Source organism: Erythrolamprus reginae, chromosome 3, assembly GCF_031021105.1.
Source record: "Erythrolamprus reginae isolate rEryReg1 chromosome 3, rEryReg1.hap1, whole genome shotgun sequence".
NCBI classification, from domain to species: domain Eukaryota; kingdom Metazoa; phylum Chordata; class Lepidosauria; order Squamata; family Dipsadidae; genus Erythrolamprus; species Erythrolamprus reginae.
In genome coordinates this window covers 32,566,354-32,592,331 of record NC_091952.1, presented here as the reverse complement: position 1 = coordinate 32,592,331, position 25,978 = coordinate 32,566,354, and the positions used below count along the sequence as shown (strand labels likewise).

At 43.6% G+C, this 25,978-nt stretch overlaps 1 protein-coding gene across 2 annotated transcripts in view; it reads left to right on the top strand.

Moving 5' to 3' along the window:
* TOP1 (DNA topoisomerase I) overlaps positions 1 to 11,572 on the top strand; it is a 64,175-nt gene extending 52,603 nt beyond the window's left edge. The window contains exons 17-21 of one of the 2 annotated variants that reach the window (XM_070744749.1): positions 76 to 190; positions 466 to 593; positions 7,324 to 7,418; positions 8,600 to 8,749; positions 10,886 to 11,572. In XM_070744749.1, the coding sequence (XP_070600850.1) occupies positions 76 to 190; positions 466 to 593; positions 7,324 to 7,418; positions 8,600 to 8,749; positions 10,886 to 10,988 (591 nt within the window). In that variant the 3' untranslated portion in view covers positions 10,989 to 11,572. The remainder of the gene's footprint in view (positions 1 to 75; positions 191 to 465; positions 594 to 7,323; positions 7,419 to 8,599; positions 8,750 to 10,885) is intronic. The other variant, XM_070744748.1, reaches the window with a different exon arrangement.
* Positions 11,573 to 25,978: the final 14,406 nt, after the last annotated feature.

The following is a 25,978-nucleotide window of genomic DNA, read 5'->3' as shown; positions in this document are numbered from 1 at the left end:
TGTTTATATTCTTTATCATTTGTTCAATTGGTATACTGTATAATTTTTTTTCTCTTTTCCCTTCCCATCTTCCAGACTAGCATTTTAAATAAGCATCTTCAAGATCTTATGGAAGGGCTGACAGCTAAGGTATTCCGAACATATAATGCCTCTATTACACTACAGCAACAACTGAAGGAACTCACAACCGGTAACTATCTTTGAAATGTCTCATCTTTCTTATGTTAATGGCAATACACACTACAACTGTGTCCATATATGCTCAAGATTCAATGACATTCTTTTTCAGTTGTTGGAAGTTAGCTTTTCATAAATGTCTGAAGTGGTGTAGAGTCTCCTGCCTAACCAGAGGTTTGGATTAGAAGATCTCCAAGGTCTCTTCCAGTTCTGTTCTGTTCCAATCTATTCTATTCTAATGTTCACCTTGCTATATGGAAAGAAATGTGTTTCTTTTTATTCTTCCAGGGGATGATAACGTCCCAGCAAAGATACTGTCTTACAATCGTGCCAACAGAGCTGTTGCTATTCTTTGCAACCACCAGAGGGCACCTCCAAAAACCTTTGAAAAATCCATGTTGAATTTGCAAACCAAGGTAATTTGACTGCTACTTAAAAGTTAGTTAAAATATATACTAAGGTTAATTAACTTGTATTAACTTTCTTTCTTGTCATACTTTTCAAAGTACAGTAATACCTCGTCTTACGAACCTAATTGGTTCCCGGGGGAGGTTCGTAAGACGAAACATTGTTTCCCATAGGAAACAATGTAAGATAAATTAATCCGTGCAACGGGGGGGAAAAAGCCCGCAAAAAAAACGCCACCGCCCGGCTGTCACCTTTTGAAACAGCCAGGGGGCTTTTCAGCGTCCTCCTGAACCCGAACGCCAAACCCGAACTTCTGGGTTCGGCGTTCAGGAGGCCGCCGAGAAGCCCCTCCGCCCGGCTGTCGTCTTTTGAAACAGCCGGGGGGCTTCTCGGCCGCCTCCCGAACGCCAAACCCGGAAGTTCGGGTTTGGCGTTCGGGTTCAGGAGGACGCTGGGAAGCCCCCCGGCTGTTTCAAAAAGCGACAGCCAGGCGGCGGTGGGTTTGTAAGAAGGAAAAAGTTCGTAAGAAGAGGCAAAAAATTTCTGAACCCCGGGTTCGTATCTCGGGTTGTTCGTAAGATGAGGGGTTTGTATCATGAGGTACCACTGTACTCCACAAATTGCTTGCGTTTGTTTTTACAGACTCACCTATTTGGTTTTGTTACAGAAATACCTTATTTGTGTGTAAGATCATCATATCCAGCTATTCTAAGATCTGTGTCTGTAAATTTTAACTCTGAAAAACAGTAATAAGAGATACTAGTAAAAGCAAACTAAATGAGGTATACATAAAGAATATGTGTAATGGTTAAGGTGCTGAATTAGAAGCAGGAAGACTCAGTCCTCTCAGGCATGGAAGGCAGCCTTGATGACTTTGAGCCAGTCACTTTCAGGTCTAGACTAGGAATGTTTTTTAAAAAGTAAATAAAAGTCTACCAATCTATATTGAACTAGCATGAGACATTCATTGAGCATTGAGTTGATTTATAACAGCAACAGCAATACAGTGATCCCCCGATCATTGCGAGGGTTCCGTTCCAGGACCCCCCCGCAATGATCGGTTTTTTGCGAAGTAGCGCTGCGGAAGTAAAAACACCATCTGCGCATGCGCAGATGGTGTTTTTACTTCCGCAGCGCTAGCGAGGAGCCGAAGATTGGGGTTCCTGGGAAGGGGACTCAGCTGGGAAGCTGTTTTAAAACGTCGCCACCAGCATGGGGGGCTTCCTAGCAGCCCCCCAAACCCGGGTTGGGGGTCCGGGGGGTGCTGGCAAGCCCCCCATGCCGGCGGCGACGTTTTAAAACAGCCGCGCGGCTTCCCAACTGAGTCCTGAAGACAAACGCGGAAGTTCGCCTTTGACGTTTGTCTTCGGGACTCAGTTGGGAAGCCGCGCGGCTGTTTTAAAACGTCGCCGCCGGCATGGGGAGCTTGCCAGCACCCCCCGGACCCCCAACCCGGGTTTGGGGGGCTGCTAGGAAGCCCCCCATGCCGGCGGCGACGTTTTAAAACAGCCGCACGGCTTCCCAACTGAGTCCCAAAGACAAACGTCAAAGGCGAACTTCCGCGTTTGTCTTCGGGACTCAGTTGGGAAGCCGCGCGGCTGTTTTAAAACGTCGCCGCCGGCATGGAGGGCTTGCCAGCACCCCCCCGAACCCGGGTGGCCGAGCGAGCAGCGAGCGAAGGGCGGGTGGCCGGGCAAAGGGCGGGCAAACGGCGAGCGGGCGAGCGGGTGCTGGGAGGGCTTCTCGCCCTCCCGCCAGCAAGAGGGGGAGCGAACGGCATGGGTGAGCGGCGGGCGCGCGGGCAGGCAGGCGGCGGACAAGCCGTTCACTCGCGCCGCTCGCTCGCGCCGCTTCCCAGCTGAGTCCTGAAGCCAATTCGCTTCAGGACTCAGCTGGGAAGCGGCGAGAATGAACGGCGTGGGCGGGCGAAGGGCGGGCGAGCGGCAGCGAGGAGTTTGCGTGGGCGGTGGGGAAACTCCTCGCTGATGCCCGCCGCTCGCCCTCCCGCCAGCAAGAGGGGGAAGACCCAGGGAAGCCGCCCAGCAGCTGATCTGCCCGGCGCCATCTACGCATGCGTGCGTGCCCATAGAAAAAAGGGCGCGCATGCGCAGATGGTGTTTTTACTTCCGGGTTCAAAAATCGCCATATAGCCGTTTCGCAATGATCGGGAACGCAATACCCGGGGGATCACTGTATAGAGAAAATGCATTTGGTTCTCAGGACATTGTTTTTTTAGATGTAAAAGGCATTCTGACTTAGGAAAAGGCAGTTAATTATTTAGGGGTGTGTGTGCCATTATTATATATAATTATAAATGTTACAGTTTTCACTAATTAACTGATCATGCCTTTGTGACATCTTTATATACCATCTAACAAAGAAATCACCACCCTCAGGAGAGTTTGTGGTGTAGGACTCAGATTTCAGTTATCATGTAACAAATGGAGCAGTTTTTGTTCTGTAGCTCCAAGAGGCAAAACTTGATACTAATAAGATGACATTTTAAGAAAAAATATTTTGAAGTAGAAAATGGTAACAGCTGTTTGATAGTGTAACAGTGCTTCTCTGGAGGATTACAGTAATCCCTCACCTATCGCGGGAGTTACGTTCCAGACCTTGCCGCGATAGGTGAAATCCGCGATGGGGAATTTATCCTCCTTCCCACCAGCTCCGGATGCCTGGAGGCGAGCAACGGCCGGCTAACCTTTCCCCCCCACTACTACTTACTCTGTTCTTTGCAGCAGTTCGGCCAAATGTTGTGTTTTTTGCCTTGCCCCGGCTGTAAAGTCCCTGGTGAGCTGCCCCGTCTGTTTCTTTTTTTCTCTCTCTCTCTTCCGCCCTTGAGCACTTCCTCTTCCGCCCTCGAGCCCAGTCTAGAAATCCCCGCCGCGTCGCATTCCTTTCTTTTTTTTTCCTTTCGGCACTGGCGAGGGGGATTGAACGAGGGGACGGGCCTCTGCCGGAGCTCAGTCCCCGCCCCGCTCATCATTTGGGAGTCCCGCTGGGGGATTCTAGCGCTTGTTTGTGTGGTAAAATCATTCAAATGAAGCTGACTTCAAAACCCGCGATGAAGTGAAGCCGCAGCAGGTGAAGCGCGATATAGCGAGGGACTACTGTATCTCTTTTCTACTATTTAAGCAAAAACTAAAGAGCCATTTTTCAGAGTAGCTACAATCAGAATTATTTATTCTGTATGATGACATTAGATTTTGGTGGCCTCCAAAGTTTTTTAATTCTAAAAAGTATATAAGTGCCTTAAATGAAGTGTGGAATCTGTAGAACTTTGTTCTCTTCTCTTATTTGATTAAAACAAGAAGGAAATGCTTATTGTGAGGGGCCATACTCCTAGGGTATTTGCTTGGTCTGCCTGGAAGGAGGACAGTTCATGGTGCCTCTGGATGCAGATCTACTTTCCCAGATTAAGGCAATGGCCACTGGTACCTTTTAGATTTGATTGATATACTAACTATGTCCTTATCTGGGTAATGATGATTTTAAAACTCTGGTGGGGGTGCTAGTAGTGAATAATGTGTTCCATGTGGGTTACCATTGTGTTGGATTCAGGCTGTCTTGGGAAGAATACTGTTATTGTTATACTGATTGTTAATGTATGAGCAAAGTAATCCTTGTTTATCAAGGTTGTGCATACACAAAAACATTTAGATTGTGATTAGTTATGAATAACTACTCAGCCACACACCGATATACTAACTTGAATTGAAGTTTACTTTGAGAAATAACATGTTCCTATAAACAGTCTAAAATCATAATCAGAATAATCAAAAATAATCAAATAATCAGAATAACAATCCAAATATTAACAAATACATAGTTTTTCTTACCAGTTGTCTTTGTCATAATCAGTAAGCAAAGATACCAAGCCTAAACACATTTTAGCTATACAGTGTTCCCTCGATTTTCGCGGTTCGAACTTTGCAAATAGCCTATACCACGGTTTTTCAAAAAATATTAATTAAAAAATACTTTGCGGGGTTTTTTTCTATACCACGGTTTTTCCCACCCAATGACATCATACATCATCGCCAAACTAATAATTTTTGCAAATAAATAAGAAAAAAATAATTATTGTTAATAAATAATTATGTTTATAAATATCAGGATCACTAAGTGTCTTATTCAATGGTGAGTACCAGTAATAATGGTGAGTAAATGGTTGTTAAGGGAATGGGAAATGGTAATTTAGGGGTTTAAAGTGTTAAGGGAAGGCTTGTGATACTGTCCATAGCCAAAAATGGTGTATTTACTTCCGCATCTCTACTTCGCGGGCGGTCTTGGAACGCATCCCTCGCAAAAATCGAGGGAACACTGTAATCAATACAGAGATATTGCCGAGAAAATGCAGAGCAAACATAGCAGTGAGTAGCCATTAACAGTCAGTATCCAGACAAAGAGAAAAAAGAGTGACTGAAAGAAAGAAGCTATGAACTCTAGCTCCCTCTTGTGGCAGTCTGCAACATCTCAGCAAATCAGACAGCTCAGTTTATATACTGTATTGCCAACCTAACTGTTTTGGACAAACTCCTAACGCTGACATCTGGAAAGATATAATGTGCTGCACCATCAATCTGTTTCTGGACAAACATGATCAAAATTATAGTTACCAGAAATGGCTTAGATCCAGGTTATCTGAGATAATACCCTCATGCTTATTGATACCATTTCAAGAGATACACTAGTTGTGAGCTTGTTTAGCAGTGACCTGAGACTGAGCCTTTTGGAAGGGGAGAGTTGCTGCTCCAGCTCTTTGGAATGCACTGCATGAAAGTTAAGGAATTTAATATTAGCTTTTTAACAGAGTCATTTAAAGCACATATTTTTGTATGGAGTTTATTTTATTAATTATTTACCTGATCATTTTAATTGCTATTTTAACTGTTTTAATGTATACTGGGACATCTTGGTGATACATTCTTTTTTTTTTTAAGTGCAGTGTCTGCTTTTTTTCAGATCACTTGAGTGTTGATTCATTATTTGATAGAAATTGATCAACCAACTTGTTGCCAGAGCCTGTTACTGTGGGCTAAATAAAGAGAGAATAACTGTCCCAAAGTGCCCCGGCCGCTTTTCATGTATAAGGCAGGGCTAGACCTTACTGTCTCCTGGTTTCTAATTTGGCACTTTAGCTATTAGAACAATTCTCTAGTTTAATAAGCATCATAAGACTTAGAACATTTCTATCTATGTTGACTGTGGTAGCGGATCTTTATAAGCACCTCCCCCCCCCCAAAAAAATACAGACTACAGTGAACCCTCGATCATCGCGAGGGTTCCGTTCCAGGACCCCAAGCGATGATCGATTTTTCGCGAAGTAGCGGTGCGGAAGTAAAAACACCATCTGCGCATGTGCAGATGGTGTTTTTACTTCCACCGCCGCCCGCAGCGCGTTGCTGGGGAGCGCGCGCGCGTTGCTGGGGCTGCTCCCCAGCTGGGGAGCGGATCTGGGGTTTCCCCAAGCGCGCGCGAGTTGCTGGGGCCGCTTCCCAGCTGGGGAGAAAATCTGGGGTTTCCCCAAGCGCGCGCGCGTTGCTGGGGCCGCTTCCCAGCTGGGGAGCGGAGCCGGGGTTTCCCCAAGCGCGCGCGCGTTGCTGGGGCCGCTTCCCAGCTGGGGAGCGGATCTGGGGTTTCCCCAAGCGCGCGCGAGTTGCTGGGGCCGCTTCCCAGCTGGGGAGCGGATCTGGGGTTTCCCCAAGCGCGCGCGCGTTGCTGGGGCCGCTTCCCAGCTGGGGAGCGGAGCCGGGGTTTCCCCAAGCGCGCGCGCGTTGCTGGGGCCGCTCCCCAGCTGGGGAGCGGATCTGGGGTTTCCCCAAGCGCGCGCGCGTTGCTGGGGCCGCTTCCCAGCTGGGGAGCGGCCCCAGCAACGCGCGCGCGCTTGGAGAAACCCCGGCTCCGCTCCCCAGCTGGGAAGCGGCCCCAGCAACGCGCGTGCGCTTGGGGAAACCCCAGATCCGCTCCCCAGCTGGGGAGCGGCCCCAGCAACGCGCGCGCGCTTGGAGAAACCCCAGATCCGCTCCCCAGCTGGGGAGCGGCCCCAGCAACGCGCGCGCGCTTGGAGAAACCCCGGCTCCGCTCCCCAGCTGGGGAGCGGCCCCAGCAACGCGCGCGCGCTTGGGGAAACCCCAGCTCCGCTCCCCAGCTGGGCAGCGGAGCTGGGGTGTCCCCGCGCGTGCCGCCCGCCCACGCCGTTGCTCGCGCCGCCGCTGGGGTCTTACGGGGCAAGAGGAGAAAGACCCAGGGAAGCCGCCCAGCTTCCCAGCTGGGGAACTCCACCATCTACGCACACATGCGCAGATGGTGGAGTTTACTTCCGGGTTTAAAACTCGCGAAATAGCCCTTTCGCGATGCTTGAGGACGCGAAACTCGAGGGTTCACTGTATTGCAATTTTGCCTCTCCCTCCACACTATTATAAAATCTAGATTCATTGCAAACAACACCATTACCATTCCTGCCCATTAAAAAATTATCCACTTTAGGTTACTATAAATAGCTATTTATTGTGCTCTTTTCCAAATATCTTTAAATTTCAAAAATAAAACAATAAATATTAGGCTTTATTATTCATGAGATATAAGATGGATTCTTGAGAGTTTTCTTTTCGTTTAGATATTCTGTTAAGGAATCTGAAAACAGTCTTTCAAAAATAGTTGTCCAAATGTTTCAGCTTTTCAATTGTAATTCCTTCCCATAGCTATTATGATTTATCTGTTTGCATGATCTAGATTGATGCCAAGAAGGATCAGTTGGCAGACGCCAAGAGAGAACTAAAAAGCGCCAAAGCAGATGCCAAGATCCGAAGGGATGAGAAATCTAAAAAGTAAGTCTGACTGTTTTCACCCGATTGAAGGTTATAAACATCAATTTTTAGTAATCTGTATATTTCTCATGATTCCAAGAAATCAGTAATACAGTGTTCCCTCGATTTTCGCGGTTTCGAACTTCACGGAAAGTCTATACCACGGTTTTTCAAAAATATTAATTTAAAAATACTTTGCGGCTTTTTTCCCTATATCACGTTTTTTCCCACCCGATGATGTCATATGTCATCGCCAAACTTTCGTCTGCCTTTAATAAATATTCTTTTTAATAAACTTTAATAAATAAACATGGTGAGTAATAATCTGATTGGTTGCTAAGGGAATGGAAAATTGCAATTTAGGGGTTCAAAGTGTTAAGGGAAGGTTTGTGATACTGTTCATAGCCAAAAATAGTGTATGCGAATCTGCGGAGAGGGGCAGCATACAAATCTGATTAATAAATAATAAATTAATAATAGTATTTACTTCCACATCTCTACTTCGCGGAAATTCAACTTTCGCGGGCGGTCTCAGAACGCATCCCCCGCAAAAAGCGAGGAAACACTGTATACACATTGCTCGCCTTTGGCAGATTTTGCTCATATCTGTTCTGGTCAAAACCACATCAGAATTGGCTAATCAGATTATGAGCAACATTTTATCTATAGCAATATAATTCATTATTCCTTGCTTTAGCTATCATATTAAGATCAGGTATACATATTCTCAGTTTTAAAAATCTATACAAAAGAACAAATTAAAGCAATAGCCATAGTCTTCCTAGTGCCTGCAGTTTAAGCATCCTGCAAAAGCTGGAACTTTAACATGGACATTTGTTGGAATGAAGCCCAGAAGGCCTTTGATTCAATTTCCTTCCCAGCCAAGGTCTTTCTGTGCCACTTTGGATAAGTCATCTTATCTGCTCATTGTATCTCTAATGGGACATAGCCCTGACCTACCGTAAACTCTGATTTGAGGATCATGGGAAATAAGCATTGTTAAGCATTTACATTTCTAGTACAGGGAAATGACGATAATCCCTTCTCAGTTCTGCACAAGAGTGAACTTAGCTTGTACTTAGCAGTCCACTTAAGGGATTTTTCCCCCCTGCATGGGTGCTTAATTCTTCTCAATAAAACATATTTCAAAAAGTTACTTAATATTCTCACCTGTTGTATTTATTACTTTTTATTTTTTACAGGACTGTGGAAACTAAGAAGAAGGCTGTACAAAGGGTGGAGGAACAGCTGATGAAGCTGGAAGTTCAAGCAACAGACCGAGAGGAAAACAAGCAAATAGCCTTGGGTACCTCCAAACTAAATTATCTGGATCCTAGAATTTCTGTTGCTTGGTAAGTTCTTGTTTGAGAAAGGAAAATGATATTTTGAAGTAAATTAGGCTTAGGATTTCTGGGTTTGAAGGTCCTTGTTTGCTTTTGTTCATATTTGGCTTTCCAAAACAGTTCAAAAGCTGATGCAAATAGAATTCAATCTGAAGCCTACATCTGGAAGGGGCAGAATAAGATTCTGAGAAGTAGAACTTGGATTTTCTTTTCATTTTCTTATACAGTGGAACCTCGACATACGAGCAGCTCTACTTACGAGCTACTCGAGATAAGAGCTGGGAGGGGAGCGACATTTTTGTTCGCCTCCCGAGCTCACATTCGGGATACGAGCGCCAAGGAGCTGTCTCCTGAAGCCGAACGCTAACTTCCGCGTTCGGCTTCAGGAGACAGCTCCTTGGCGCTCGTATCCCGCGTGTTTTAAAAGGTTGCAGCCGGCCTGGGGGACTCGGGGGGGTGCTGGCAAGCCCCCCAGGCCGGCTGCAACCTTTTAAAACACGTGCGCCGCTTCGCAGCTGTCTCCTGAAGCCGAACGCGGAAGTTAGCGTTCGGCGGCAGCAGTTTTTTTTTGTTGTTGCACGGATTAATTGACTTTACGTTGTTTCCTATGGGAAACAATGTTTCGTCATACGAGCGTTCCGACTTACGAGCCTCCTTCCGGAACCAATTAGTCTCGTAAGTCGGGGTTCTACTGTGCCAAAATACTCAAAGAAGTGCTCTACATCTAGTAAAAAATGCTGTATCAAACAAAATAGTATATTAGTATATTTTGTTTGCAAAAAAATAATGCTATTAGTATTGCCCTTAACTGTGGGAAGTTCAAAATAAGTTCAGGACAAAAAGAAAGTGAGTCAAACAGGTGTACTTACTTATTCTGAAGGGGGGGAAAGCTTCATATTATGATATAAAAAGAAAGTAACAGTTTAATGATGTGCTTGAGAATTTTTTAAATCACATAATAGTTGAAACTCATAATAGTCCACTTACATACTTATTTAGAATTTACTTACAACTGGATTAAAAGTTTCTGTGTGCCCAAGCACAAAGCCAAACTCCCAGTTTAAGAATATGATGTTGCCCGAACACCACTAGAAGATTGTTTGATGCATCAGTTGTACTTCTGCAAACATTTTAGGCAGCGTAGATACTTAAAACAGAAAAAGTATAAATATGTTACCTATAAATAACACCAGTAACATAAAGAGAAAAGCACAAACCTGGAAATACAGATTCTACTCAAATCAAATCAAGAGTAAGAAATGATGCAAAGAATGAGTTGCAAATATTGACTTGCATGTTTTGAAGATTCAGGGAACCATAAGCTATGTAAGTATCACATGTTGAAGTCACACCAAGGTCTTGCTCTTACGATTCTTATAAAATTGTTAAAAATGGAAAATGTTCCATTGAACGTAGGGATACCAACACCTGCTTTCTAAATTAAATAGCTTTTTCCCTCAGACCCCTGGTTTCTTGACTGCATTTGAACTAATACATGATAAATTTCAGGGAAACAATTCATTGATGCTTTAACCTTAAATGGTAACAATATGTGCTATGATTCAAAACTGTAGAATACTTTCATCAGGACTTTGGATTGGCTTATTCAGATTATTTTCAAGGGGGAGTCACTACAGTTACTTTGAGATCAACACATCATTTGTAGAAATGCAGTGCTGTTTCTGTGTGTATATCCCTAACCCTATATATGTCGCAATTTATTACATACATGATTATAAAATTTAAAATCACAGTTACAGTATGTTAGGTAAGGGATACTATACAGGTATAGAAGTATCCTCTAGTGATCCATAGTTAAAGTATAATGAGAGGGTTTAGCAACAAGTAATAAATTTGAGTTATATAGAGTTTCACGGATAATTAGAAACTTTTGCTCCTACTCTCTATGAATGCCTATTTTACAGTGTCCCCCAAGATTTCAGGCAAGATTTTAAAATTGGTGCTAGACATGATCAAGTCACTCCATTATGTATATATATACACTATTATAGATTATAGGAAATATATCTCTGAAATTTTGATTTGTTTGAGAGTACAATACTTGTTTTGTTGTCATCAACTATTTTTGATTTGTCTCCTTCTCCCCCCCACCCTCTCTCTCTTCCCCGCCCTTTCAATTTTAAGGTGCAAGAAATTTGGAATACCCATAGAGAAAATATATAATAAAACTCAGCGAGAGAAATTTGCCTGGGCAATTGACATGGCAGATGAAGACTACGAGTTTTAATGTGATTTTAATGGCTGTATTTTATGGAAGAAAGTAGCCTGATTTTAGGGAGATTGATAAACTGTGAGCCTTACTTGTTCTATTGGGGTGGGGGGCGGGGGGGTGTCAGGGGAAATTGAGTGATGAAATACCCAACATCTTTGACTAAAGATATGCCTGGAAATATTGTAGAGGAGCCAAGGTAGTTGTCCTATGGACAACTTATTTAAATCTGTTTCAGAGACATGAATTCTAGCTGTATGGTTGTGTTTTATCTCTGGAATACAGTAAAGGCAAGTGAATGGAGGAATTTGTTAATGTTCTACCTGACAAATTTGCCATTACTCCTTGAAGAGCTTGGAAATCATTATCTACTGTATACAGAATCCAATGAGATATTGATATGTTTTTACAGTTAGGGTTTTGCAATAACTTCTATATTTTAATAGAAAATGGACTCCTTAATTTCTCCCCACCCCACCCTCATTAACTTAACACAACTGAAGCCCTTAACACACTGGTTTTGGCCACAATGGTCCTGGAAACACCCTGTTGTTTTCATTTTTACTTGTCACCATCATGGTAATGAAACCTAGAATTAAAAATGCAACATCTCTTCAAAGCAAAGCATGATGGGAAGATCCTTCCTGACTTGAGTGTTACTTTTTTTGTTAATGTGAATTTTTAGTACTTTTAATTATTTTAAAATATTTAAACATTTTTTCTTCTTGATCTTAAAGATTATGTAGATTTGCAGAAGATAGGAGGGAAAGGGCTGGGGAGGGTTAATAGATTATGAGTACAAACAAATTTGTGACAAAATGTATTCCCATCATACTTTGTTCTGAGTACAATATATATATATATATATATGTATAGATATATATATGAGAAATATCCACATTTGTGGGTTTTGTTTTGTTTTTCCTATGGCAGTTTTTTTCTCCTCCCGCCTTTTTTTTAAAAATAAAAAAGCCTTTCTGCTCTCTTTTACTTGAAAGATTTTATTGTGTAAAAAGAACTTCACAGGTCAATAAAATTTTACGGGAAGTGAGCTTTGGTCCAGAAAAAAAATATCAAGATTTAGGACTTTTATTTTTTTCTTTTGTAATTGTGTACAAAAAATAATAAAAAAAAAAGTAAAGCAGAATTTTAATGTGAACCCTTTTTTGCTATAATCCATCAGTTTTAGAAGTATTGTTAGCTTAGTGTGGTGCAAAGGCAAGTTTCCCCGTAGTCTCTCCTTGACGAGTATCTTCTATTTTTATCATGAATTCCCTTTTAATCAACTGTAGGTTATTTAAAATAAATTCCTACGACTTAACACAATGCCAGCATCTGTGTGTTCTTGTACCCAGAAGGCCACTGGTTGGCTACAAACCAAGAGCTGCAAAATTCTTTGTGGGGAAGAGGTGCTCCAAAATGAATTGTCCCCAATAATTCAGGTCAAGACTAGTATCTGCGTTCATATTAGCATCCATGAAATAAATCGGGGTCCAAACCTTGACCTTCCAAGTTCCAATTTATTAACAGACATTTTGGTTACAAACTGTAATCAACCCGAAACTAACTTTTCCTACAGTTCTCCACCCAGGTTAAGGTTCATCCCTTGTCCCCACCCCGACAAGTTCATCACATGGATCATTCTAGTTCTCTCAACATCCACGTTCCTCCACTGTATTTCCGGCTGGTGCTGAACAAAGGATGACCTTAAATCTCTGGAAATAATTTGTTGTGGATAGTATCTTTCCCTCTCATACAACCACCTCTCCCCAATTCCCACATTACTATTCTACTTGTGGTAGGCCAAGGTCTCAAACTCAAATCAATGGCTTAGGCCTGACAACTAGAAGTGGGGGAGAAATTGGGTTAACTCATCTTTTTTGTTTAAATTCTCCCTCTTAACCAAATAGTTTTCCTTCAGCATTTATATTCCTGTGAGTTTGGTGATAGTTTTCAAATTTCAAAAACTATTTATTACTAGACATGCATACAAATGTTAGTGCTATTTGTGAACTGTTCAAAAATTGAGGCTCAGAATTGGATGAAATGAGTTTCATGTAAGAAGATGATAAACTGAAAGTAAGTAATATATTTGCTCATTTAGTTGAGAAATAGTCCCGTTCCTGTTAGCTTTCAACATCACCTACATTATAATTTCATGGCCTTCATGTAGTGTTATGCAGATAAGATTCTGCATAAATGGCAGAACTCTTGTATATTCATCGCTTTTTACTTAGATTTGTTTCCACAGCTATGGTTGTTTTGGGGGTGAGAGAAGGGCATCTGTTCTTTACCAAGTGAAAACCAAGAACAATGCTTTAAACAGAAACTTCAAATGATCCCATCTATAGCAACAGCAAAAGCATTTTGCTTAAGTGCTAAATAGGGCTTATATACCTCCCCATTTAGCATAGTTTGCAATTGGAACATTATTTGCATATCACCCCAAACAGTGTGGGCAGTTTGCCTGCAATACAGCACTTAATCAGTGTGCCACCAATAATAGGCAGGGGTTAGCCTTAATTTGGATGTTCTTAACCTGAAGACTGCTTATATATCTAATTGTACAGTGGTACCTCTATCTAAGAACGCTTCTATTTACGAATTTTTCTAGATAAGAACTATGTGTTCAATATTTTTTTTGCCTCTTCTCAAGAACCATTTTCCACTTACAAACCGAAGCCTCCGAAACTGTAACTGGAAAAGGCAGGGAGAAGCCTCTGTGGGGCCTCTCTAGGAATCTCCTGGGAGGAAACAGGGCCTCTACCTTTCCTAAGTTCATACGTACTGTACTTAAATCTTGACTAATACTCCCATTTTCTGTTTAATAAATTTAAAAACAAATCTCCTTCCTAACCTATGGTTATGATGCTTTGGTAAATCTCAATTTGCACTTAGGAACCACATGTTAAAATGGCATTTTCAGTATTATCAGGTACTGAAGTATACTACCAGGTTATTCTCTATACTGGTTGGAGCTAACCTCCAAGGATGGGATGACACCCTTCAGCCAATGAGGGCTGAATCTGATAATTTGATATCTTCGTCTTCCTGCCCCAATTCCTTCTTTTTTTGACTCAGTCCTCCAGTAGAATAGGATGTATGTTATCAGTTCCCATTCTTGTGAGAGCTTACTGCAGTCATCAGAACTTCATATCATGAGTCTTTTCTCCCCAAACAATGCTCCTGTCATCATCTTGTTGCTGGGTTGAAAATGGCACAGGGCTTTGGCTCACGCTTTTAGCTGAGTCTCCAGCTGAGGGCCATTGGCTTATTGCCTGTCAGCATGTTGGGCTCAGGAGATTAACTCCGTATCAGCCCTTAATACATCATTCCAGCTGTTGGAAGCATCGCGGTCTGGCCACGGGGGTAATCATGACAGCACCCTGTAGCTGACCATCCTGACAGCTGCAGCACCCATTTTTCTCAGCAGCGGACCAGTCACCGGAGAATTTGAGTTTGTGTGACAGTCGGCCAGAAGAGTTCTATCCTCTGCACCACTCAGCTAGGGTAGAACGACTTCATTTCAATCGCTGCACCAACAGCGAAATCGCAGCATCGCAAAAACACGGAAGTCCGAAGGTGGGGTTTCGAGGACTTCCGTGTTTTTGCGATGCTGCAATTTCGTTGAGGCTCCCCTCGCTGGGAAACCCTACCTCCGGACTTCCGTTGCCAGCGAAGCACCCATTTTTGCACTGCTGGGATTTCCCTGCAGCATCACAAAAACACAGAAGTCCGGAGGTGGGGTCTCCTATGGAGGAGAACCTCAGGGGAATCTCAGCAGTGCAAAAACAGGCGCTTCGGCTGGCAAAAGGGGTGAGTTTTGGGCTTGCACACATTAATTGCTTTTCCATTGATTCCTATGGAAAACATTGTTTCGTCTTACAAACTTTTCACCTTACAAACCTCGTCCCGGAACCAATTAAGTTCATAAGACGAGGTATCACTGTATCTCATTTCCACTTCCTCCAGGTTCAGTCCATGATAAATGAAGAGCTAAAGCAAGGCGTTAAGGCAGGTATGAGACAAGTAGGCAGGGCCTCGGATCCTTACATGGCATTGAACAGAGCCTCAGCCCCCATCGTTTCATGATGACTGTGGAAGATGACGAGTTTTCGGAGAGGGGCGGCATACAAATCCAAATAATAAATAAATAAAATAAATAAATAAGGTGGCCTTATGGTGATCACTCTCCAGGAGACTCTCAGACCTCAAAGAGGGCCAATTAGATCTGGACCTCTCAAATGATGAGGGGCTTGCTCCAGACCATCCAGTCTTTTTCACCCCAGCCTCTTTAGATCCCTTTTATTAAAAATGAAAAACTGCCAACCTGGGGCTGTCCGCACCACAGAGTTCTGATGGGTCTTCAGTAAAGAACCCCTCTTTTGAGGAAACCACATTTGAATCTGAAGTCCCAACCCCTCCAGGTTTTCTGGACACTGTCCTGCGACAATGACACTCCCCGCCCTCAGGACCGTTGCCTACCCAGTTGGACAAACAATACTACCATGTTGCATCAGAACTGGCCCAATATCTCCAGCTTCCTTCAGTGGATGCCCTTATCTCAGTCAACGACCAACCTACTGGGCGAACTCAATGAACTACTAAGGCCAGAGGACCGTCAGATGAAGCAAGGGCTCCAGAAAACCAATCAGGCAGCCGCCTGGGCTATTCAGGCATCCACATCTTTCAGCTCCTGCTCATTGTGATGGCTCTGTCAGAAGCAAGAGAGTGTTCCTACATCTGATCTCAGGGCCCATCAAGACCTCAATAAATTATTGGCGGCTGTCCAATATTTGGCTGATGCTATGTTCCAGTCGGCTTGATTCGTGGCCAGAGTGAAAGCTTCAGTGGTAGGAAGGAGAATGCACTGGTTGTGTTGCTGGCAATCAGACACACTCCATAAGTGGCAGTTGGCATCCGCACCTTAGAAGGGCCAGTTATTGTTTGGCGAAGTATTGGACCTCATCTTAATAGAGTCCTGGGATAGGAGGAAAGTCTTTCCATCATATTCCCGTAAGAGTTCCTTTCGTCGGGACATCAAATTGTTATCTTCTAGTTTGTTGCCTTAGGGAGGTACCCGCCGAGTCTGACCATCATCCTTCATCCAAAGCAGGGGCCCCCAAACTTTTTACAGAGGGGGCCAGTTCACTGTCCCTCTGACTGTTGGAGGGCCGGACTATAAAAACTATGAACAGATTCCTATGCACACTGCACATACCTTATTTCTTTGTCTCTCTGTCACTCTCTTTCTCTCTCTCTCTTGCTTTCTTTCTGTCTCTTGCTCTCTCTGTCTCTTTCTCACTCTCTCTTGCTATCTCTCTTCCTCCCTCCCTTTCTCTCTCCCTCTCTTTCTCTCCCTCCCTTCCCTCCATCCTTCCTCTCCACTTCTCTTTCCCTCGCTCTTTTTCCCTTCTTTTTCCCTTTTCTTTCTTTCTCTCCACTTCTCTGTCTCTTTTCCCTCTTTCACCCTCCCTCTTCTCTCCCCGCGGAGGACTCACCCGACAAGCCTCCACCCTCCAACCCCGGACTCCCATTCAATCCCCATTCAGAAAACGAGCTAGCAACTCAAAGAGGAGGAGGCGGGTGTGTGCATGTATGTGTGTGTGTTGTGCCCAGCTCGGCTTTTGGCAAGCCTTACTTTACCTCTGGTGAGATGAGATTGAGGGGGACGTTCTCATTGCTTTTCCAGTGCGGTCTTGGAAAATACCCACGGGCCAGATAAATGGCCTCAGCGGGCCGCATGTGGCCCACAGGCCGTAGTTTGGGGACCGCTGATCCAAAGAGTGGGAACTGAGGCAGGAAGACGAACATATCAATTTGTGAGATTCATTATTCATTGGCTGAAGGGATGGTGTCATCCCATTCTTGGAGGTTAGCTCCACCCTAGAAGAAAAGGCATATCAGGTTAGACCAACGCCCCTTTCTGATGTTTTGCCATCATAGATTAATATAGTTTTTCTACAATGAGTAGGATAAAGTACTTATATAGAAACAATTGCGAAGGTAGGTTTACAAAGCAACATTTTTTCCCTATTTCTCTCCAAACTCACATTTATGTGCAAACAAAGTCATTTCATATGAAGAACAGCATGTTCTCAACACAGTGCATTGTGTTGTTTAGTTTGATCTGTTTGTAAGTCAGAATTTCATTTTAAAAAGTACTGAATGACCAAATTGGATATGGATGACCATGAGGAAAGAAAACTACACTAAACAATGATGAAGATGTCTGTATCCTTGAATATTAGAAACCTTGCCTTTTGTGTGTATGTATGCATACATATATACATACTTGCTTTCTTACTATTTTCAGCAGCTAAAACCACCTGATAAATATATGTGTGTTATTATAGACAGTCCTTATTTAGAGTCTCTATAATTTAACAATTATTCACGCTAAAGATGGTGATGAAAAAGTAATTTCACAAACAATGTTCGGATTTGCAATCTTTGCAAATACGAAAGCAAAAGAAAGCTGCACTAAGATAATAAGCACAGTCACAGTTTCACTTAGTAACTGCTTTGTTTAATGACCAAATTGCTAACCGTGGTCACTCAATAGGACTACCATACAGTAATGCTGCAGATGGAGGTAGGCAAGTTTCTTTTTAAAAAAAATTATTTTAGCTATACAGTATATTCAATTGATTCAATGTAGACACCAACCAACTCCAAAATGACTCTGAGAAGTTCACAAATAATGTTAGCCCTCTCGGGTAGACCAGACCAGAAGCCAGCCAGGAAGACTAGCTCTATATTAGAAATTAACATTAATAGAATCTTGCAAGTCTGAAAATATTTCTCATTTCCTTTTGCTAGGGAAAGTCCCTTCTGAAAAATTTCCCACATTTATCTCCTTTTGGCAGAGAGATTCTTCAGATAATGGTTGTCTAATCGGGCTACAAGAATGGTGGAAGGTCTTAAGCATAAAACGTATCAGGAAAGACTTAATGAACTCAATCTGTATAGTCTGGAGGACAGAAGGAAAAGGGGGGACATGATCGAAACATTTAAATATGTCAAAGGGTTAAATAAGGTCCAGGAGGGAAGTGTTTTTAATAGGAAAGTGAACACAAGAACAAGGGGACACAATCTGAAGTTGGGGGAAAGATCAAAAGCAACGTGAGAAAATATTATTTCATTGAAAGAGTAGTAGATCCTTGGAACAAACTTCCAGCAGACGTGGTTGGTAAATCCACAGTAACTGAATTTAAACATGCCTGGGATAAACATATATCCATTGTAAGATAAAATACAGGAAATAGCATAAGGGCAGACTAGATGGACCATGAGGTCTTTTTCTGCCGTCAGTCTTCTGTGTTTCTATGACTCTGCTACCAGTTTCCCACATATGATTCCAAATAATGAAATCAAAACCAAGATGGGGTCACAATTCACAGACAAAAGTAAGGAACATACCCAACAAGGGGCTCCACCCATCACATACATGGGAAAACAACCAGATCTTCAAAACTTTAAAGCATTGAGGTGTTCTTCAACTTATAACAATTCATTTAGTAACCATTCAAAGTTACGGCACTGAAAAAAGTGACATCACTTTTTTGCAGTTACAACCCTTGGTCATATAGTCAAAATTCTGCAATGTCTCTTGGGATCATGTGATCACCTTTTGTGACATGACAAGAAAAGTCAATAGGAAAGCCAAATTCATTTTGACCATGTTACTAACAACTGCAGTGATTCACTTAACATCTGTGGTAAGGAAGGTGGTAAAATGGGGCAAACTTCACTGAACAAATGTCTTGCTTAGCAACAGAAATGTTGGGCTCAATTGTGGTTGTACGTCAAGGACTATCCTCACCACAAGATGGGACTACACACATTTCAAGGTGAACCTATTCCAAAGGGGCATGCTTCCTGGGTCCCAGTAAATGATACAGTTTAATTGCAGAGACTTGGAGAGTTCCATCCTAGGCCCTGTACTCTTCAATATTTTCATCAACGACCTGGACGAGGGAGTAGAAGGGGAACTAATCAAAGCTGGCAGGGGTAGCCAAGCTGGCAGGGGTAGCCAACACCCTAGAGGACAGGCTCAAAATACAGAAAGAACTAGACAGATTAACACTATGGGCCCACACTAACAACATGATGTTCAACGTCGACAAAGTCCTTCACCTTGGTAAAAAAAAACCTAGACACATACAGCCTGGGAGAAACCCCACTTAGCAGTAATGACTGCGAAAGAGATCTTGGAGTCTTGGTGGATAATCAACTAAACATGAGCCAGCAATGTGCAGCAGCGGCCAAAAAAGCCAACACTATCCTAAGCTGCATCAACAGGGGGATACACTCCAAAACCAGGGAAGTATTAATACCACTCTACTACGCCCTGGTCAGACCACATCTGGAGTACTGCATCCAGTTCTGGTCACCACACTTCAAAAGAGACATTGAAACTCTGGAGAAGGTGCAGAAAAGAGCAACCAAAATGATTAGGGGACTTGAAACCAAGACTTACGAAGAGAGATTGCGGGAACTGGGCATAGATAGCCTAGAGAAAAGGAGGGCCAGAGGGGACATGATAGCTGTATACAGGTATACGAGGGGTTGCCACAGAGAGGAGGGGGTCACTCTATTCTCCAGAGCACCAGAGGGACAGACGAGGAACAACAGCTGGAAGCTGACCAAGGAGAGATTCAACCTAGAAGTAAGGAAGAACTTCCTGACGGTCAGAGCGATCAACCAGTGGAACAACCTACCTGCGGAGATTGTGAACTCCCCAATTCTGGACACTTTCAAGAGGAGATTGGACTGCCACTTGGCTGGGGTGCTTTAGGATTCCTGCTCAAGCAGGGGGTTGGACTTGATGACCTGTATGGTCCCTTTCAACTCTAACAATAAATAAATAAATAAATAATAAATAAATAAATAAATAAATCTCTGCCAGCATACTGCACAGACTGAAACCAAGGAACCTAGGCAATCTCTCTGGCCCTGTTCTATGTAAGATTTCACGGCTAATAACCAGCACCTTCAATCACACTCCCACTAGAGCAAATTTACACATTGGCATACCAAGACATCCCCATAACTACCTGTGTCACTGCATTCTAGGCCAACTGAAGCTCCCTGGTGCCTTATAAGAACTTGTCTCGGGTATAATGTATTGCACTAGCCAAGTCTTAAGGTAACTAGGGCATGAGTGACAATCTGAAGGGCCTCCTAATTCAAAAAAGGATGCCACTGGCTCATTAAAGCCAAGTAAAGCCCCCACCCCACACACACACTGCTACAACTGCCCACCTATTTAAGCAAGAGTTGTGAGTCAAAAAGGCCTCCAGATGGCACACCACTTCTAAGTATGGAACATCCAAGATTGGATTGAAAATCTTCAGATGCAGGAGATCCTAATTTCCACAGGAACTTCATCTTGATAAGATTGAATTGGTTCCTTTCTATCCAGGCTTTCACAGCCCCCATTGTTCATCCCCAGTTAAATGGTATAGTTGAGTATCATTAGCATATTGAATATACAGTGATCCCTCGAGTATCGCGAGGGTTACGTTCCAAGACCCCTCGCGATACTCGATTTTTCGCGATATAGTGGTGCGGAAGTAAAAACACCATCTGCGCATGCGTGCCCTATTTTTCAATGGCCGCGCATGCGCAGATGGTGGAGCCGGGGAGCGACTAATACAGTATTAGATAGCTCGTCCTTTCTCCCGCCCGCCGCTCGTTCGTCCGTTCGCTGCTCGTCCTTTCGCCCGCCCGCCGCTCGTTCGTCCGTTCGCCGCTCGTCCTTTCGCCCGCCCGCCGCTCGTTCATCGCTTGTCCGTTCACCCGCCTGCCCGCCGTTTGCCGCTCGCCTGTCCCCCGTTTGCCGCTCGCCTGTCCACCGTTTGCCGCTCGCCTGTCCGCCGTTTGCCGCTCGCCTGTTCACCCGCCCGGCCGGCCGCCGTTTGCCACTCGAGAACAAGAGGGGGAGAGATAGAGAAAGAGAGAGAAGGAAAGAAAGAGATGAGAGAGGGAGGAAGAGAGTGTGAGAGAGGAAGAAGCAAGATAGAGAAAGAGAGAGAGAAAGAAAGATGAGAAAGGAAGGAAGACAGTGAGAGAGAGGAAGAAAGAGAGAGAGAGAAGAGTGGAAGGAAGAGAGAGAAATGATAGAAAAAAGGGGAGAAAAAAAGAGAAATGAGGAAATGATTGAAGCAGAGAATGACAGGAAAGAAAGAGAAAGAGACAGAGAAGTGACTCTTGGTATTTTTAATTTATTATTTTTTGAAAAATCGCGATGTGGCGTTTCGCGAAGATCGAGATTGCGAAAATCAAGGGATCACTGTACTTAACTTCAACAAATGACCTTACCCAGTAGCTTCATGTAAATGTTAACAGGGGAGATGTTGGTCAACCAGAAGAGCAGCCTAGGGCAATCTTAAACACTCAAAGAGCCATTTGGATCCATTTCCCACAGAAAAGCAACACTGGGAGCCACAAAATCTCAAAATGTCATTCCCCCACTCAGTAACATGGCACACACCCCAGCCATGCCAATCCAGGTTTTGTGGAGCAAGAAAATGTTATCTACTTGATATGTCTAATGCTCTTCTTGCTTCTTCACTGCTGTTTCAACTTGTAACAGAATATTTGGGAACAATGGTGTAAATATATAAAATAGCAGGAAGAGGGAGATTATGATCCCGCTATATAGAGCGCTGGTGAGACCACATTTGGAATACTGTGTTCAGTTCTGGAGACCTCACCTACAAAAAGATATTGACAAAATTAGATATATTTAATATACTAAAATAGTTATTAAGTCATTAAGTGCTATAGAAATTTTAATTAATTATTATTTAGATATATTTAATATACTAAAATAGTTATTAAGTCATTAAGTGCTATAGAAATTTTAATTAATTATTATAGAATTTTACATTCAATTAAGATTTGTATCCTTGTAAAAAACGTTAACATTTCTAAGAAAAATAATAGAACTTTTAAAGTGCATAAATATTTCCTATGGTCATATGGAATAGAATATATAATATTTTAGAAAAGCAAAACCAGATTATAAAAGAAATGGCCAATTACCAGCCCAGAGGTGGTAAAAAAACAACCCCAGCCACACCTTCAAATACACTATCTTCAGCTTCTTCAGCATCACAAAGACAAATAGATGATATGTTAAATCCAGAGAAAGAAAAAGAGAAAGAAAGTTCCTCACTAATGCAAAATATGAATAAAACATTGACAGTTATGCAAGAAGCAATGCTGAAATTACAAGAACTTATTACCAATAACCACCTAGAGTTAAAAACTGATATCCTTAGGTTAGAAAACAGACTGGAAACAGCACAACTTGCAACACAGAAAAATGAACAAAAAATTACACAGGTGGAAGAGAAAATAGAACAGAGTGAGAAAAAAATTGAACAGGTAGATCAAAAACTTAAGGAATCCCATAAGGATCTCGAAAACTCCCTGATTCAGCTGGAGTTGGAACGATCTTCTTATTTTTTAAGATTTCAAAATGTGATAGAGACAGAGAATGAAAACTTAGGGGAGATTATGATAACCATAATTTCAGGAATATTACAAACCAGTCGGGAAGAGGTAATAAGTGAACTGGATGAAATTTACAGAATTAACACTAATTGTGCCCGTAGAAACCGACTCCCGAGGGAGATCCACCTGAGATTTGCCAGAAGGATCATGAGAGACAAGGTATATGCAATTTCTAGAGGAAGGAAAATGACATATAAGGGTAAAGAATTAAATATATTAAAGCAAATCCCTAGAAAGGTAAGAGAGAAGGAGAGATTATAAGACACTAGCCTCTGTCCTAAACAAAAAAGAAATTACATTTAGATGGATTAATCCCGAAGGGATGATGATAAATATTGATGGCAGAAGAGTTAAAGTGGACTCCCTTGAAAAAGCACAAGAAATATACGAACAATTGGTTAACACTGAGATAGAGTTAGAGAGCGGGGAGAGATTAGAATCTAGTAAAGAAGAAGAAATTGAAATTGACAAACAAACAGGTGGAAGGACGGGGGGAGACGGGGGGAGAAGGAGAAAGGGAAGAAGGGGCTAAGACCAGATCCCAAACAGCAGCAGCAGCAGCAGACAGATAGAAACAAACAAACAAAAGGAACTAAAAACAACCAAGAAGGAAAAGCCCTCTTTCTTTTATTCTTTTATTCTTGTTTATATACAGTGATCCCCCGCTCGTTGCGAGGGTTCCGTTCCAGGACCCCCCGCAACGAGCGGGTTTTCGCGAAGTAGCGCTGCGGAAGTAAAAACACCATCTGCGCATGTGCAGATGGTGTTTTTACTCCCACAGCGCTAGCGAGGAGCCGAAGATTGGGGGCGGCGCGGCTGTTTGCCGCCGGCATGGAGGGCTTCCTAGCAGCCCCCCAAACCCGGGTTGGGGGTCCAGGGGGCGCTGGCTCTCGGCGCTTTCGAGCTGAGTCCGGGAGCGAATTCGCTCCCGGACTCAGCTCAAAAGCGCCGATAGCAAGCGGCAAGGAACGGCTTGTCCACGCCGTTCATTCTCGCCGCTTTCGAGCTGAATCCGGGAGCGAATTCGCTCCCGGACTCAGCTCGAAAGCGGCGAGAACGAACGGCAAGGAACGGCTTTTCCACGCCGTTCATTCTCGCCGCTTTCGAGCTGAATCCGGGAGCGAATTCGCTCCCGGACTCAGCTCGAAAGCGCCGAGAACGAACGGCAAGGAACGGCTTTTCCACGCCGTTCATTCTCGCCGCTTTCGAGCTGAATCCGGAAGCGAATTCGCTCCCGGACTCAGCTCGAAAGCGCCGAGAACGAACGGCAAGGAACGGCTTTTCCACGCCGTTCATTCTCGCCGCTTTCGAGCTGAATCTGGGAGCGAATTCGCTCCCGGACTCAGCTCGAAAGCGCCGAGAACGAACGGCAAGGAACGGCTTTTCCACGCCGTTCATTCTCGCCGCTTTCGAGCTGAATCCGGGAGCGAATTCGCTCCCGGACTCAGCTCGAAAGCGCCGAGAACGAACGGCAAGGAACGGCTTTTCCACGCCGTTCATTCTCGCCGCTTTCGAGCTGAGTCCGGGAGCGAATTCGCTCCCGGACTCAGCTCGAAAGCGCCGAGAACGAACGGCAAGGAACGGCTTTTCCACGCCGTTCATTCTCGCCGCTTTCGAGCTGAGTCCGGGAGCGAATTCGCTCCCGGACTCAGCTCGAAAGCGCCGAGAACGAACGGCAAGGAACGGCTTTTCCACGCCGTTCATTCTCGCCGCTTTCGAGCTGAGTCCGGGAGCGAATTCGCTCCCGGACTCAGCTCGAAAGCGCCGAGAACGAACGGCAAGGAACGGCTTTTCCACGCCGTTCATTCTCGCCGCTTTCGAGCTGAATCCGGGAGCGAATTCGCTCCCGGACTCAGCTCGAAAGCGCCGAGAACGAACGGCAAGGAACGGCTTTTCCACGCCGTTCATTCTCGCCGCTTTCGAGCTGAGTCCGGGAGCGAATTCGCTCCCGGACTCAGCTCGAAAGCGCCGAGAACGAACGGCAAGGAACGGCTTTTCCACGCCGTTCATTCTCGCCGCTTTCGAGCTGAGTCCGGGAGCGAATTCGCTCCCGGACTCAGCTCGAAAGCGCCGAGAACGAACGGCAAGGAACGGCTTGTCCACGCCGTTCATTCTCGCCGCTTTCGAGCTGAGTCCGGGAGCGAATTCGCTCCCGGACTCAGCTCGAAAGCGCCGAGAATGAACGGCGTGGGCGGGCGAAGGGCGGGCGGCAGCGAGGAGTTTGCGTGGGCGGTGGGGAAACTCCTCGCTGACGCCAGCAAGAGGGGGAAGACTCAGGGAAGCCGCCCAGCAGCTGATCTCCCGGTTGCCATCTACGCATGCGTGCCCACGGGCACGCATGCGTAGATGGTATTTTGACTTCCGGGTTGAAAAATAGCGAAGTACCCTGTTCGCAATGGTTGGGGACGCAATAAACGGGGGATCACTGTATTCTCTTTCTACCCATTCAAAGCTAAATGCCACTGGGAACTAAACTAATTTCAATAAACATAAATGGTCTCAACAACAATCAGAAAAGAAAAAAGGTTTTCTCCAAACTCCTGAAACAGAAAGCACAGATAATATGTCTACAAGAAGTACATATCAAACTTGCACACAAAAAATATTTAGAATACACCAAATTGGGAGAGCTATACACTTCTCTAGATGAAAAAGAAAAGAAAAGAGGGGTAGCCACATATGTGAAAAAAGAATTAAACCCAAGAGAGATAAAAACTGACCCAAAAGGAAGATATATTATAGTAGAAGTAGAAATCAAAGGAGAGAAAATATTATTAGTAAATATATATGCACCAAATCATGAATTGAAACAATTTTATAAAAAAATACATGAAATATTATTACAATTTAACCAAACAAATATATGTATAATAGGAGACTATAACGGAATAGTGAACCAAAAACTGGACTACAAAATAGAAACCAAGAGTAAAATAAAAAGAGCCACACTACCAACCACATTTGAGAAAATGACAGATGAACTAGATCTGGTAGATATGTGGAGATTAATACATCCAAATGAAAAACAATTTACATTCTACTCTGCCCCACACAACTCTTTCTCTAGGATAGATATGGTATGGCTAAGTAAGAATATGCACAAAAAAATAAAATCTGTTGACATAGAACCAAATACGTGGGCTGACCATAACCCAATAACAATCACTTGGCAGGGGGGAAAGAAAGAATTTAGAAGATGGTCATTAAATACAAACCTACTTCGAGATGAAAAATATACAGAAATGCTAAACAAAGAAATAAAATTATTTCTAGAGGAAAATAAGAAACAACCCACCTCAACTCAAATACTATGGGACACACTGAAAGCATATACTAGGGGAGTTACTATATCATATACAGCTAAAAAACAAAAAGAAGAGAAGGCAGAATATAATCACTACGTAAATAAAATAGCCAACCTGGAAAAAACTCTTCAACAAAACCCAACTAACAAACAGACACAAATATCACTAAGGGAAGCT